We start from the raw sequence: 14,749 nt of genomic DNA on the forward strand, positions 1-14,749 counted from the left end.
TCTCTCTTCCCCTTTCACTTGAACCCTCCTTTTCTAATAGATCAGGCTTAGCAGGGCCCTTAGGTTTTAACCATCTGGTGAAATCTGGCCAGTGGTCCCCTGGGCTCGATTCCTCCTTCCGTCAAAGTGTGTGTCCGCCTCAGCTATGCTGATGCCCGGGCTCTGACTCCTTGCAGAATTTGGGGTGTTTGTGGATTCTTACGGGAGACGTAGCCGCACAGACGATCTCAAGTGGAGTCGCTTACCTTTGGCCTTCGGTGAGTGAGGCAAGGTGTGGAGGGCTCCTTTCGCCAGCAGCTGGTGTCCTGGGAAAGAATTGTGGGTGGAATTCGTTTTGGCCCAAGCACTGTGCTCGTGGATTCCATTGGACACCAAGTGCCACGTGTAGTCATCCCCCGAGTCCGTGCTCAGGGCAGAGTCTAAGGCTTGATAAAGAAATTGCATCAGCCAAACCCACTGGCCTTGCGAAGTATTTGTGAGAGTCTCATGATAGAAAGCAGACCATTCCCTGAGTTTACTTACATCATTTCAAAGGCAGAGTATCCCATGGCCTAGCCGAACACCTGTCAATATTACAGTTCTAATTGGGCAAAGCACTCAGGTCCTGGCCATTCTTGTTGTAAGTGTAAGTAGCATGTGATGAAATCTTGTACTAATTTGTATGCACTTGTCAAATGGTATCCTCTGCTCCTAAGTTCTAAACGTGGGACTATTTACGTGATCACACACACATACAAGCATGAACTTGCTTGTCCCTGTGAATGTTGGGAATTACCATCACAGCTGAAATGCCCTTCAAGGCTTTTTCGTTTACCTATTGTTGCATATCAAGTTTCAGAACCTAGTGACTTAACCCACCTTATGGCCCATGATTCTGTGGTTGCCTGGATAGTTCTGTTTCATGTGTCAGCCGGGTCACAGGACAACTAGAAAGTCCACAGTGACCTCACCAACATGGCAGCAATTGGTGGGAGCCTGGCTGGGGCTGGTGGCTGGAGGCCTCAGCTCCCCTCCATGTGGGCAGAAGCGGAAGCTCAGGCCTCGCTTCCACCGTGTTTCACTGGTTAAAGCAGGCCACAGAGCCAGCCCAGATTCAAGGCCAGAAGACTCCCCCGGGCCTCAGCACCGGGAGGCGTGACTAGTAGTCTAATACCCAAGCACAGGGACCACAGGCATAGGAGGGATGAGCTCCCTTTTCCCTTTAAGACAGAAAAGATCTCCGGTCATCTTTAGAGTTTCAGTGACACTGTGATATATAGCATTAGGACCAGAAATATCTAATTACCTATGAAACCAGTCTTTTTTTATTTAATTTTTTCAAAATGCACATAATCAAAAAATTCTAACTTGTACAATGAAAAGTTTCATCCATATTACCCATCTTCCAAACTCTCCATGCCCACTCTCTCAAGAGAAAAAAGTTTTGAGTTTCTTATCTTTCTAGGGCTTTGTGCAAATGCAGAGAGAAAATACATTCTTATGTCCCCCTTTTTGATCATTACAGTAGCACACTTGACACATCATTCTGAACCTTGCTTTATGCACTAAGTAAAACTACACACACCGCCCCCCTGCCCACCATATCAGTACTGGAGAGGTTCTTGCATTTCTGCAGCTGTGTGTGCAGAATTCCACAGCTGTGCCACATTGTGTGTACCTGGTCCCCTCGCACGTACCCTTGAGTTGGTTCCCATCTTCTGCTCTGACGACATGGCAGTGAACACCCTCGAGCATGCCTCACTGTGCTTAGGTGGGATTGCTGGGCCCAAGGGTGCACTGCAGGCTGGTTTTGATTTTCTTTCTCTTAACCCTTTCTTCTCACTCTTCCTCTGTGGCGGCCCCACAGCCTACAGAGAACCCTATCTGTTTGTGACCCACTTCAACTCACTAGAAGTGATTGAGATCCAGGCACGCTCCGCTCTGGGGTAAGCACTGGCCGCAGGCTCCGGCGGGCTCAGGGCTGGGGTGGGTGTGGGGCCAGGCACTTGTTGCTTCCTCTCCTGTCTGGCAGTGGTGCTAACCTGCACTGCTACTCTTCTCTTCTCTGCAGGACCCCTGCCCGAGCGTATTTGGAAATCCCAAACCCACGCTACCTGGGCCCTGCAATTTCCTCGGGAGCGATTTACCTGGCGTCCTCATACCAGGATAAACTGAGGATCATTTGCTGCAAAGGAAACCTCGTGAAGGAGTCTGGCACTGACCACCACCGGGGTCCCTCCACCTCCCGCAGGTACCGTGTCCCTCCTCTTCTCATTCCAGGGGTCAGCGCTTTCTGCAAAGCAGAAGGAAGTCTTGCTACACTGGCTAGAGGTTCCCTGGTATTGAAGCTCAAGCCACCCATTTCTTTGAACTCTGCAGCCTTGACATGACACAGTCACGGTACTGGCAGGAGACTGCTCTAATGCCCCTGAGCACAGGCGGGAGGAAACAGCCGGCCTTTCTCTGGAGGGTGTCTCCGTGGCTCTATTTGGGTGGAGCGTGCATTATGCATTCATTGCTTTAGCAGATATCCTTCCGGGCTGCTTGGGCGGTCGTGGGAGGGTGTGTGGTGTAAACCAGATGCATCCCCCCACCCCCGTGAAGTCCCAGGGGAGAGACACATGCGTGCAGGCCATTCCGGCACAGCCTAGAAGGCTGAGGCTGCCATCAGGGTCGTTTGAGCTACCGTGGAGCTCAGAGGAGGGCCCCAGCCTGGACTTAGGGGTCAGGGAAGATTTCCCGGAAGAAATGAAGTCCTATCTATACGTCCTTCTGTCTTTGTATGTCATGATTATTTTGTTGAAAACCAAGCCTCTCAGATAATAGAATGTGGTGGCGGGAAATCTGGTCCCCTCCGTGGGCTTGCTGCTGTTTATGTAGTGACTCCCAGACGGATTCTTACTACAGCTGCCACTGACGTTCCCTGGGATAGGGCTTTTCCAACGAGGGAGCGCTCAACCAGGGCAAATAGAAACCAGCCTGAGAAGGGTCCTTTCCCAGGCGGAACCAGACAGGTCAGCTGGTGACAGTTTTCTGGGGAGCGTCAGTCCCGCCAGCTCCCTCTGGTGGCGGCTACTCTGCTGGCTTCCACGGCTCCTGTGGTTACAAGGCTGCTGCTTTCAACAGGACTGCAGATCTGGGGAGAAAGCCGGGGGAGCAGGTCAAGTTAAAGTGTCACAAAGCTTGTTCTTACTGAAATTCAGCTGTTTTTCTTACATAGACGCTTTTGCAAGCCTTTGGTTAATTTCCAGAGTTCTGGGAAGTTGATTTTGACGGTGTTTGTCGGTGTTCTTGCTGCTTGTATGAAGGAACAGGATTCTGGAGGGCCTCGCTCTGCCCCTTCCTTTAATACAGGCGGCCGCACACGGTGCATGCCCGCCGACCTTCACATTTCAGAGCGCGTTCCGTGTCAGTGTAAGGAGTATTTCTTCCTTCTTTTTGATGCCTACACAACATTCCTTCCCATGACGTTCGGCTTATTTAACTGCTCCTTTCCCATTGGGTATTGGATTGTTTCCCGTCTGTTGCTGTAGCAAGTGACTGTGCCTATGTCATTTTGTTACTCTGCATCTTAGGAATCTACCTGGAGGGTAAATTCCGAGCAGCGGCTGTGCACTTGTGATTTTGGTAGATGTTGCTGCGTTTTCCTCCGCGGAGGCGGAGACCGGTTGTCCCTCAGCATGTGTGGAAGTGGGCCTGGCCTTGTCCTGCGCGGAGGGCTAGCCGGCTCCAGGTCCATGCGGAGGCATGAGACGTGTGAAGTTCAAGCCCTTGGTCCACAGAAAGGGCTGCGAGGATTTAACCCAGAGGATATTTAATTATCTAGGATTTAATGTTTGGACTGGTTTACAACCCCACATGTCTACAGAGAGTTATGTGGACCCCCTACCATGTGCCAGACACGATGTCCGGGCTGGGTGCATAGATGACGAAGACACTTTCTAATCTGAAGGGACTTGGTTTGTAGAGGAAACACCTCTGATATCACAAAATGCTCAGGTTTTGGGAGAGTCATTAATTTAATACTCTGAGGCTATTTATTTATTTTAATATATTTTATTGATTTTTTACAGAGAGGAAGGGAGAGAGATAGAGAGAGTCAGAAACATCATTGAGAGAGAAACATCGATCAGCTGCCTCCTGCACACCCGCTACTGGGTATGTGCCTGCAACCAAGGTACATGCCCTTGACTGGAATCGAACCTGGGACCCTTGAGTCCGCAGGCCGATGCTCTATCCACTGAGCCAAACCGGTTAGGGCCTCTGAGGCTATTTAATACCCTGTCTCTCTCTTTTGCTGAAATATAAGAGCCAGTCAGAAACGTTGGGTCGGTGTGGTTTTAATCCCAGGACTGGCTGAATAACCAGCGGCTCCTCACTCTTGGCCTGCCCCTGCCTCAAGAGTGGCTGCTCAAGTCCTCTCTGGGAAATTTTAGATTTTATTTAAGCAGTTTTTATTTTATTTATCTAGGCTTTATTTAAGGAGTTCCTTCTCATGTCAAGAACTGTAATTAGATCAAAGTACTGTAATTAGATCTTTTCTCCATCGCCTCACTAGTTCAGGGCCAGGCACCATCCTTCTGGGACTGTGTGGTGTCTCTGAGGGAGTTGCTTTTCCTGTAGTCGAAAGCGGCTCCAGTTTCTGTGAACACGGGCAGAAGTCATGCTGTTGCCAGGCACGTGCAAAACCAGCTGGTAATCTTTAGTTGCCTCTTGGCTTCTACATGGCCTTTAGCTGGGGACTGCGTTAGGCAGGTTAGAAGGTAAAAGTCTGAAATTGGGGGAGAAGAGTGCTGGTTGTTGTTGCTTTTTTAAAATTGTGTTTTCAATGGAGAAACACATCATCTGTTTACAAAATAGCTGTTGGAAAATACAAGGCGTACAGACCCTATAAAACAAAGCAAACTCAGTCATGAGACACTACGCACATCATGTGAAAGCAACAGTCTGGTCTCCAGGTTGTGTAAACTAATATTTGAAAGTCACTACACAGCTTGGCAAAACTGGACAGCAGTTACATGAAACGTTTAACAAACTGAATTCCCCCCAACGTGTAAGCAACACGACAAGACTAACCCTGGGCCTGGCCCGCTCAGTCCAAATCCGCAGCTGCTCCGCAGGTCAGCCACATCGCCCTGGGCTGGTTAGCAGAGCAGGAAATGTAACTCTCTGCAAGAAGCATAAAATTGACGTGAAAGATCATTGGTTATTAGTGCATATGGAGATGGAAGCTTGCCCACTCGGCCTAGAATGATGGGTATTTTCTCTTGTCCCATTAATCTAAGCCGACATCCCGAATGGCCTTCCTTGAGCCATCTCTCTTCCCCTGGGCAGTAACCTCCCTCTCAATTTTTGATGGGCCCCTGTGGACACACTTTATAATTTCTCATCCGTTACAAACAGAATTCTCCTGCTTGGGGTTCATTTTATTTGTCTGCCATATCTTAAAGCCACGTAACTAGAGATGAATGTAAACTTGGTTTCAAGCTGCTGAAACCCCAGTTACTCTGTTCTGTTGCTGCATGCTCAGTGCAGGGAGGTCTGGCTTTCGGAGCATTTGGTATCTGGGTCTGCACAGTTAGAGTTGCACCGGGAAGTAAGAGAATGACATGAAACTGTGCACAACGAACCGACTGCTTATAAAACGATCTCCACTCACCAACCTCTCTGTTTCACGGTGGAGCAGGAATTGGCAAACTTTTTCTGTAAAAGTCCAGATAGTAAATATTTCCGGCTTTGTGGGCCATATGGTCTCTGTCTCCGCTACTCAGCTCGGCTGTCGTGTGGAAGAGCCACAGACAGTGCATCACCAGATGGGCATGTCTGAGTTCCAATAAAACTTTACTTATACCAACAGGCATCTCAACTTGCTCTAGTCTTCCTCCACCAGGGATCAGTATCTTTTTGCTCAGTTGCTTTCAATGCTGGGCGTTGACAAAAGAGGTTCTGGTAAAGTTAGACCAATAATTGAAGAAAGAAAATCAACAAATTTGATAAAATGATAAACTGTCCCAAAGAGAAGGATTTAAGTTTCAAGGATTACAATAGGCCTTTGGAAAAACCAGTGACATTCTCAGATATTTTCGAAGAGATGTCCTTCCGTTTTACTGCAAAAGCTAGCATCTATGTAAAGGATGTCATGTAACATGTTAGCATATAATTTAAAAATTTTTTTTCGAGCATATAATTATGCTGAGAAAGTTACAGCAAAATAAATCAGTATGAGATTCATACTTGGTTCATTTTTAGAATTAGCATGTAATTTAGATTTTTAAAATATCAAGGATAAAATAAATTTATTTTCCTGATTTCTCCTTTTACTTTTGAAGATAAAGCCCCAATCAATGAAAATATGTCTCCAAGTGGATTCGCTTTAAAATGGTCTCATTTTAGGTGGGTTGCCTTCTCCCAGCACTAATCATGCTCAGATAATGAGGACCCAGATCTTTTTCTGCTCATGGGGGTGGGGAGGAATTGATTTGGAGGCCGCATGTCAGTTCTGTTTCTTGCTTTTGCTTCTTCAGAGGTGGTTAGGGACATGTGTGCAGAAATCGTCATGAAACACCCAGGCAGTGCTGGGTACAGGGTTAGTTTGTTGTACAAAAAGGCCTCAGTATTTTCTTTCTTTTTGGGGGGGCTGGGAGGCGGGCCTCAGTATTTTCACCTGATTGGTTATTAACCATCACCCTTTGGGGTCAGGGACATTTTATGAACAGCTACACAGTTTTTATCTGCCCTGCTTGGTTTCCTGCTTATGTCAGGCCTGACCCCTACACCTCTCGCATCAGCATTGGGTTGCCTCCTTAGAAAGCCACCTGGAGGGAGAGGGGACTGAACACCAGCCCAGGAGGGGGACAGCAATGGCAGCCGGCAGGGAGGAAACAGGCTCTCTCCAAGTGCTCCCTGCATCGAGGGCCTTTCAGCAGGCTCACCCTCTGCCTGCCGTCCTCCCACGCCTCCGAGGCTCTGGAAAAGACTAGGCCAAAGGATAGAGGTTGGGGATTATGACATCAAACTGACCTGAGCTGAGTCCCAGTCCGCCGTTCACTAGCTCAGGCCAGCCACCAGCCCGCCTGGTCTCCATTTCCTGTCTGTACAGTGTGGGGCCTGCCTGTTCCCAGCTTGTGCTGTTGTGATGATCTAAGGACAGTAAGAGCTGAGCACAGGGCCTGGCACAGTGGGTGCTCAGTAAACAAAAGCCTGCTCCTAGAGCGGAAGCTTGATTTTCTTTTGTCGTCATCTGCCCTCCCCACCCAAATCAAACAGACTAAGAACCTGGAGAACTCCAGGTGGGACCCTTTTCTCAGGGTCAGTGGTGAGCTGGGGGTTGGAGGATTCTCACAGGATTCTGCCCCTTTGGGGTGTGACTCCTCAGCTCCCCCTCCCTCTCCTGTTGCCAGCAGCCCCAACAAGCGAGGCCCGCCAACGTACAACGAGCACATCACCAAGCGTGTGGCCTCCAGCCCGGCGCCACCCGAAGGCCCCAGCCACCCGCGAGAGCCAAGCACACCCCACCGCTACCGAGAGGGGCGGACCGAGCTGCGCAGGGACAAGTCTCCTGGCCGCCCCCTGGAGCGGGAGAAGTCCCCAGGCCGCATGCTCAGCACGCGGAGGGAGCGGTCCCCTGGGAGGCTGTTTGAAGACAGCAGCAGGGGCCGGCTTCCTGTGGGAGCCGTGAGGACGCCCTTGTCGCAGGTCAACAAGGTGAGGCACCCTCCGGAGGACAGACGAGTGACCTGGGAGCTGAGGCCCGCTCCGGGCCTCTGTTGTGAGAAGGAACTCAGGCTTGGTGAGCACATGAGGTTAGGAAGGAAAGGTACTTGATTTCACAAGAGCCTTCCTAAGCAAATGGGTAGTGTGTGTACGTGTGTCCCACCAATGCGATAGCTGCCACACAGGATCTTTCCCTTCCTCAGAGGCAACAGGTGCTGGCAGCTTCTAGAGAGAGTATGCATGTAGGCAGGTGTGTGTGCATTCTCCCTTCTTAGACACAGCTTACTACACAGAGTGTTCTGCGCCTTACCTTCCCAAGCACACATGCACGTGTACACATACATCAGCATTGTCAGGAAGGCTGCCCTGACACTGGTCGCAGTGGCTGCCTTCTAGAAGAATTTGAATCTTCCGTCACTGAAGCTGACTTTCTAGATCGAATTTTTCTTCTAATGCCGGTCACCGTTGCACCCCTGCCGGGACGGAGAGGGTAAAAGCCATCTAAATGTTTTTTATTTTCTTTGCTCCATAAGATGGTGTGTGTGTGTGTGTGTGTGTGTGTGTGTGTGTGTGTGTGTGTAACAGTAGACACTCATAGCCTTTGAGACTTTTTAGTGAATTTCAGTCCCTGATGGACTCCAAGCTTTGAGGGTTGGCTCTGCTAGTTGGTGCCACCCTGCCCAGCACTCAGCATTAACCGCTGAGAGGGGAACCAGGTGCTGCAAACTTCCTGTTAGGATTATGCAAAGAGCACAGCAATTTCTGGCCTCTGGTGGCTAAAACCGCTCCTCCTCCTTTTGCTCGTAGGTCTGGGACCAGTCTTCAGTATAAACCTCAGTCAGAAAAGCCAACTCCTCATCGTAATCTGCAGGAAAACACCAAACACACGATGGAACGCCGCTGAAGGGGACCCCAGCGCCATGGCTCAGCCACTCGTGGCAGCTGGACCCAGACCCACCTCGGCACGGACAACCTGCTAGGAGGTGCGGGGCTGAGGCTCCTGGGAGCTGCGGGCACCGTCCTGCGGTCATCCCCTTTGCACTTTGTTACTCTTTCCAAGCATTCATAAACTTTTGTACCTAGCTCCAGCCTGTACCAGTTCATCGGAGGAAACCAACCGGGCAGTAACTACAACGTGGTTAGAATCCTAATTAATAGCTACTTTAAGATCCTAGGGTTGGTTGTTTTTTGTTTGTGTGTTTTTTCTAAGTTTTTTTCCTTTTTTTTTTTTTTTAAGACAACAGAATTCTTACTAGATTTGAATAGCAATGTATTTCCTGTTGTAGTCATTTTTAGCTAGATCACACATCAGGTCTTTGCTACTGAAACGTATCGTAGAAGAGTCCCCGCCAGTTGGCTAACTTCCTGCACTCACATAGGCCCATTCTCATCCTCGCCCTTCCTGGCAAAAGGCCCCTTTTTACCCAGGGCGACATCTTAGCCAAATGTTTACTGTTCTCATTGCCTTTTATGGCCTTGACGACTACCCCTCCCACCAGCTGAGAATGTATGGAGGCAGTGACTTGGGGCCAAGGGACCTCGAGAAGCTTTCCCTCCCCGCCCCTCAGCGTCATCTCCCCGGCCTGCTGTCCCGCTTCATGTAGCTTTGGCCAGGAAAGCATGCAATAGATTTGCTCTGAGCCCAGCACCCATGGGCCTCTGGGCCTGGGAGGGGGCTGGGGGCACCCACCTCGTGTCTGCGATGGCACACGGTTCCCGCCCTGGGATGGAAGAGACCCGTCCGGGAGTTCTGCATGGCTGTTCGCTGCATGTGCTGCCCCCGACCCGGCTGCTCTGCAATGTCCTGGACCGTCCATAGCGCCCACAGATCGAGACCCTCTGACGACTTGCCAGCTCACTGGCCACAGAAGCTGCGGTCTGTAGCACTGAACCAACAAAAACCAAACGCTCAAGCCTTACGACCAGAGAAGGATTTCAGCAAACCACCACCTCACACGGTCACGCTTCCTGCCGATCCACGTGGATGACTATTCACACAAACCCAGCACGGTTCTACCCCACAAAACTGTGACTCCCCAACGAGCCTTTCCCTAGGGCTAGACTAAGACCAGGAAAAGGCAGCCGCAGCTCAGCTCCCACCTCTGCCGGGGCCAGAAGTCCTCCTTAGGTGCAGTGCGGCCCACCTGTTTCTACCCTCTGGCGGCCGGTAAATTCCTGGCAACTGGTAAAGAACCAACCTAGAGGCTTTGCAGTTGGCAAGCTAACTAGCGGCCTTATTTCTGCCTTTAATCTCCCACAAGGCATCTCTCGCTTCGTATTCTCTTAGGCACGCCTCCCACCACCAAGGCAATCCTAGGTAGGCCGACAGGTAGCCCTGTTCCCACCGCAGCAGGTGAACATGACCGTGTTTCAACCCAGGTGTCCACAGTTCAGACCCTTTCCAGATTGCAGCCTGGCCCGAGTCCCGGCTCCTTCCTGCTCGTCTCTTAACCTAAGTGCTTTCTCCTCTGAAACGCCCAAGACCCTCCCTGTTGTCGCACCCTTGGCCAGTGTCATGCTGTCGTGTTCTATGTGTTGCTTTGAGTCTTTGGGGTCATACTGCATCCCTTCCCTCCCCCAGGGCAGACCCGACTGAATGTTTGCTGAAGTTTTGTCTCTTGGTCCACAGCATTTGGAAAGGTCACTGCAAACGAGTCTTTCAGTCTTGGCATTTCATTTAGGATCTCCATGAGAAACGGGCCTCTAGAGCCCGGCGTGTATATTGTGTGTCCCATGTGTGAAATGCTTCCTGCTCTAGAAGTAGCTCAACAGACTGTACATATTTACAAGAAACTTTATATTCGTAAAAAAAAAAAAAGGAAATTGAATTGGTTTCTACTTTTTTATTGTAAAAGGTGCATTTTTCAACACTTACTTTTGGTTTCAACGGTGGCAGTTGTGGGCAGCCATCTTCACTGGAGGGTGGGCAGCTCCGTGTGGCCACCAAGATGCCAGCAGGAAATATTGTAACATGAAATTGCGGTCAAAAGCTTCTTAGCATAAATAAGATGCTAGGTCTCCAAAAGTACAGGCTTTTTCTTCATTACCTTTTTTATTCAGAAGGAGGAGGGAACAATTCAAGATCCACCTTGAGAGGAATGAACTTTGCTGTTGAACCATAATGAAATAAAGCAATGATCAGAAATGTTTGCTCTAGTGCAGTGACCTCCTCTTTTATTTCTTGAGCGAGACCATAAAAATCCTCAGTATGGCCAGTGCCGGCCCAGGCCTGTCATCATGGCGTAGGCCTCCCTCCTTTCCACGAGGCTTTTTCTCTGGGCTGGTGGGAGCACACAGAGCTCTAGACTGGCGACATTCTGACATTCTCTTCCAAAAGCGTGACATTGTCAATGTGGTCAGCACTTCCAGGGAACCATGAAGTGGTTGTTAAGGTGGTTTTATAGGGTTGCAGGACTGGAAGGCGTGAGCAAGCAGGCCATTACCCAGCTCCCCTAGGAAGCAGCCCGTCGGGACAACAGGCCACCTTAAAATTTCTCTCGTCCTTAGAAGGCCACAGGGATTTAAAGATGTAAATTTCCTTGGAGGGAGGAGTTCAGATCAAGGTAATTTCAAATGTAAATATTTCTGTTTTTAACTAGATGAAGTTTTATAGTCTACAAGGAATTTTTTTCTATGATTTTAAAAATATTTTGTTAGTAAAAATGCCTGACCCAGACAAAATCATCACTTTTGGCAATTGTTGATTTCCTCCTGGTTCCTGTTGCTGTTAGTCTTCGATTTTTATTTTCCAGTGAAGTCACCTGACCACAGTTGAAGTCTGACCTACAGGGTCGTATCTCAGAAGGCCTGTGACAGGAACTGTAGTTGCAATTCTGTTCCTCTTCTCTGTTTTACTGCTGGGGATAAAAATCTGCCCAAGGTCACAGCTGCAGGAATGAAAATACTTCGGAAGATGAACCAGAGAAATGCTGAAACCTTTCTTTCCTTATAATATTAGGAAAAATCCACTAAGGACCAACCAGCCCTTCAGTTATTGTCCTGAGGGTTCTGTCGGCCACAGGATACTTCACAAGCACAAGGAAACCACCTTTCCCTAAAGGAACTCATCAGAAAGACTCTTTGCACCCTAAGGAGTGACTTCAAAGGAGCAGCCGACCAATTACTCAGCCGCACCAGCCTCCCGGGTCTGAAGCACAAAATTAGACATCACGTTTCTGCTCTTGCAATTTAATTCTCACAAGATTAAAGAGGCGACTGCATAGCAAATTTAATAACCATGAAACTAGGATTTGGAGACTCAGGCCAAAAGGGATGATTTGCTTAATAGGACTGAACAGCCAGCTGGTCTTCAGAATTGGGTTTGCTTTAGAAAACATTCACGCAGATTTAAGTCTAAAGGAGCGGTTCTCAACCTGTGGGTCACGACCCCTTTGGGGATCGAACGACCCTTTCACAGGGGTCGCCTAAATACATCCTGCATATCAGATATTTACATTACAATTCATAACAGTTGCAAAATTACAGTTATGAAGTAGCAACAAAAATAATTTTATGGTTGGGGGTCACCACAACATGAGGAACTGTATTAAAGGGTCGCAGCATTAGGAAGATTGAGAACCACTGGCTAAAGCATTAAAGCTAGGCCCACAGGGGTGGGACTAGCCAAGCTTTCAACCTCATAATACAACAGTTAAAGGGGCCTCTTTCAGGGGTTCTAAACTAGGGGTGACTGCTCCCCTCCCCTGAGGACACTTGACAAGGTCTGGAGACCTTTTTGGTTGTCGCCTAGAGGGTAGAAGCCAGGAATGCTGCTAAAAGTCCTACAAGGCCCAGGATAGCTCCCCACCCCCAAAGAATAATCGGGCCCAAAGTGTCCACAGTACCAAGGCTGAGAAACCTTCCTTTCATGGTAATTTAAATATTGATTATGTCTAAGGCAGGCTCTAGTCTAGGCACACTGTTCACAGGAGAAAAAGTTTATCCCTTGCCTAGTCAAATGTTGAAACTTTATTTTCACAAAGCTGGAAGGGTGGGGGCAGGAAATGCAGTGCAGCGTTGATCAGTTGATCATTGAGTCCATCAATGATTAATGGAGCTCTGTTTGCCCAGAAGGGGTTGTTAGGGTAGAGGAAAGAACCTTGAAAATGACTTTACTACTCTAGACACCACTCAGGCTGTCTTTCAGGAAACCACAGAGGGGAAATAAGTTGACCCTGGGGACACGTAGCTGGGGCTGTCTCTTATTCTCAGTTGCTGTTGAGTTTTCCAGATGAGATGGGTGCATTCACTCCAGGAGAGTAGGAGGGAGTGGGAAGGGCTGGCAGCCTATCCAGGCAAAGGCCCTTTAGCTGTATTTAGGACAGAAAAACACAGGTGGTTATGGGAGGTGACCCTGCTGGCAGGGCTGCCGGGGGTTCAACCCAGGGACAGGGCTGGGCCCGAGATGGGACTCTTGCTGCTCCAGCTTTTAGAATCCAGTCTAAGGTCTGCTTCACAAAAGGAATGACTCTTAGGAGGGCCCTTGTGGATCCTTTTATAATTAGTTGGAGTGATTTGGGTTTTAGAGGAAATATATGCATGATCCTAACTTCCTGTTTTCTCCTGAAGACAATTACTATTGCGTTCCAGGGCAGGTGGCTCTAGTTTCCTTTCTCCACCAATTTGCTGATCAAGAGAGCCGCTAGGGAAGGACTACTCAGAAGCTAGGAGACATGAGTGGTCCATAGCCTTCAGTCTTCACGAATTAATTCAAAGCATTTGTAAACATTGGTGGAGGGTCAGGTCTCAGAACTGAGCAAAGACTCAGAAAGTTTGCTTTTTTTCTATGATGGTGGAGTCTCTGACCTCAGCCGTGGACGGTATCACTTTGACCCGGGTTTCAGGCTTGGCCTTTGGAGTCATGGAGGTCTCCTAATTGAGCTTGATGTGCTGGCACTTTTTCTTAACTTCCTGTTTGTGCCCACATTCCATGCCTATTGTAAAGGCTTTGTGGCTCCCAATGGGAAATGAAATGAGCTTCAGGGACCATCTAGTGCTAGTCCAAGCCCTCTCATTTGTTCAGGGGGATAAGTCAGACTGAAAGAGGTCATGTCGTTTGCCCAAGGTCACCTAGCTAGTCAGCAACTGAACTGGACATTCCTAATCTCAGTTGTGCCCACACCCTGGGAGGGGATGCTGGGGGACAGGCTGACTCCAGGGCGATGCCAGGCTTTGTTTGACCTGGTCTTGGGGCGCTGTTACACCTGCACATGGAGCCAGAGGGGAGGGGAGGGGAGGAAATGGCCTTGCCTGGGTCCTCTGGTCTCTGGTTTCAGTATGTTGATCTGTGGTTCTATTTACCCTGCAGTATCACTTTACATTTGTAATTTAAAGACCTTACCATTGCCTCCACATACTCATTTGCATATAGACTCCCAGAGGGAAAAGTACCTCTACATTCATAAGCAACTTAAGCTTTAGCTACCCGAGCAACAGTCCCAGGTCATGGGGCACCGCAGGGCACAAGTGGCTTTGCCCGTGATTTCCTAACTTCCTGTTTGTGCCCACACAGGAGACAGAGCAGGGTCTCCTCTTCCACATCCGTGAACAATCCCTATTACCTCTTGGGAATAAAGTTTTTCACTTGGGTCTGAGCAATCTTCTGGATCACAGGGGACTTCCTTTTGTGTTGCTTTTTAAAGGAAATGAAGTCGTTTAAATACACAAGCAGCTGTGGGGAGTGCGGACACTGCGAGCTGCTCTGTGGTTGGGGCCTGTGCTCCCTCACAGGCATTTCTACGGGGTCCCCATGGGCCCTGGGCTGAGAAGGACAATTACTGGGCTTACTGGTTTCAAATCCTTTTGCATTGCATTTCCAGCGTGGCTGCTTCTGAAATTTGTGGGTAGAGCTAATTTGCAGGCTGCATTTTCCAACTCGGGCTTTTATTAATTTTAGAGAAAGAGGGAGAAACATTAATCGGCTGCTCACCCCCTACTAGAGGTCGAACCTACAACCGGGCATGTGCCCTGACCAGGAATTGAACCAGCACCCTCTCGGAACTTGGGACAATCAACCGAGCCACTCTGGCCAGAGCTGGGCTTTCAGGGTGAGATGGCT

General features: G+C 49.1%; 1 protein-coding gene and 1 long non-coding RNA gene across 5 annotated transcripts in view; one reads left to right on the forward strand and one right to left on the reverse strand.

Annotated features, from left to right (window-relative positions):
• Positions 1-8,859, forward strand: part of CIT (citron rho-interacting serine/threonine kinase) — a 161,518-nt gene extending 152,659 nt beyond the window's left edge. For all 4 annotated transcript variants that reach the window (XM_070400230.1, XM_070400231.1, XM_070400232.1 and 1 more), the window contains 5 exons: positions 177-257; positions 1,847-1,925; positions 2,051-2,230; positions 7,380-7,683; positions 8,500-8,859. In XM_070400230.1, coding sequence (XP_070256331.1) covers positions 177-257; positions 1,847-1,925; positions 2,051-2,230; positions 7,380-7,683; positions 8,500-8,523 — 668 coding nt within the window. In that variant the 3' untranslated portion in view covers positions 8,524-8,859. The remainder of the gene's footprint in view (positions 1-176; positions 258-1,846; positions 1,926-2,050; positions 2,231-7,379; positions 7,684-8,499) is intronic.
• On the reverse strand, positions 8,174-11,662 carry LOC138998174 (uncharacterized). The gene is made up of 3 exons (XR_011469070.1): positions 10,568-11,662; positions 9,383-9,578; positions 8,174-8,557 (listed from the first exon to the last, which is right to left on the reverse strand). It is a non-coding gene; the product is annotated as an uncharacterized lncRNA (long non-coding RNA).
• Positions 11,663-14,749: the final 3,087 nt, after the last annotated feature.

Source organism: Myotis yumanensis, unplaced genomic scaffold (genome assembly GCF_028538775.1).
Source record: "Myotis yumanensis isolate MYYU_CA2020_CCGP unplaced genomic scaffold, mMyoYum1.0.hap1 SCAF_19, whole genome shotgun sequence".
NCBI lineage: Eukaryota > Metazoa > Chordata > Mammalia > Chiroptera > Vespertilionidae > Myotis > Myotis yumanensis.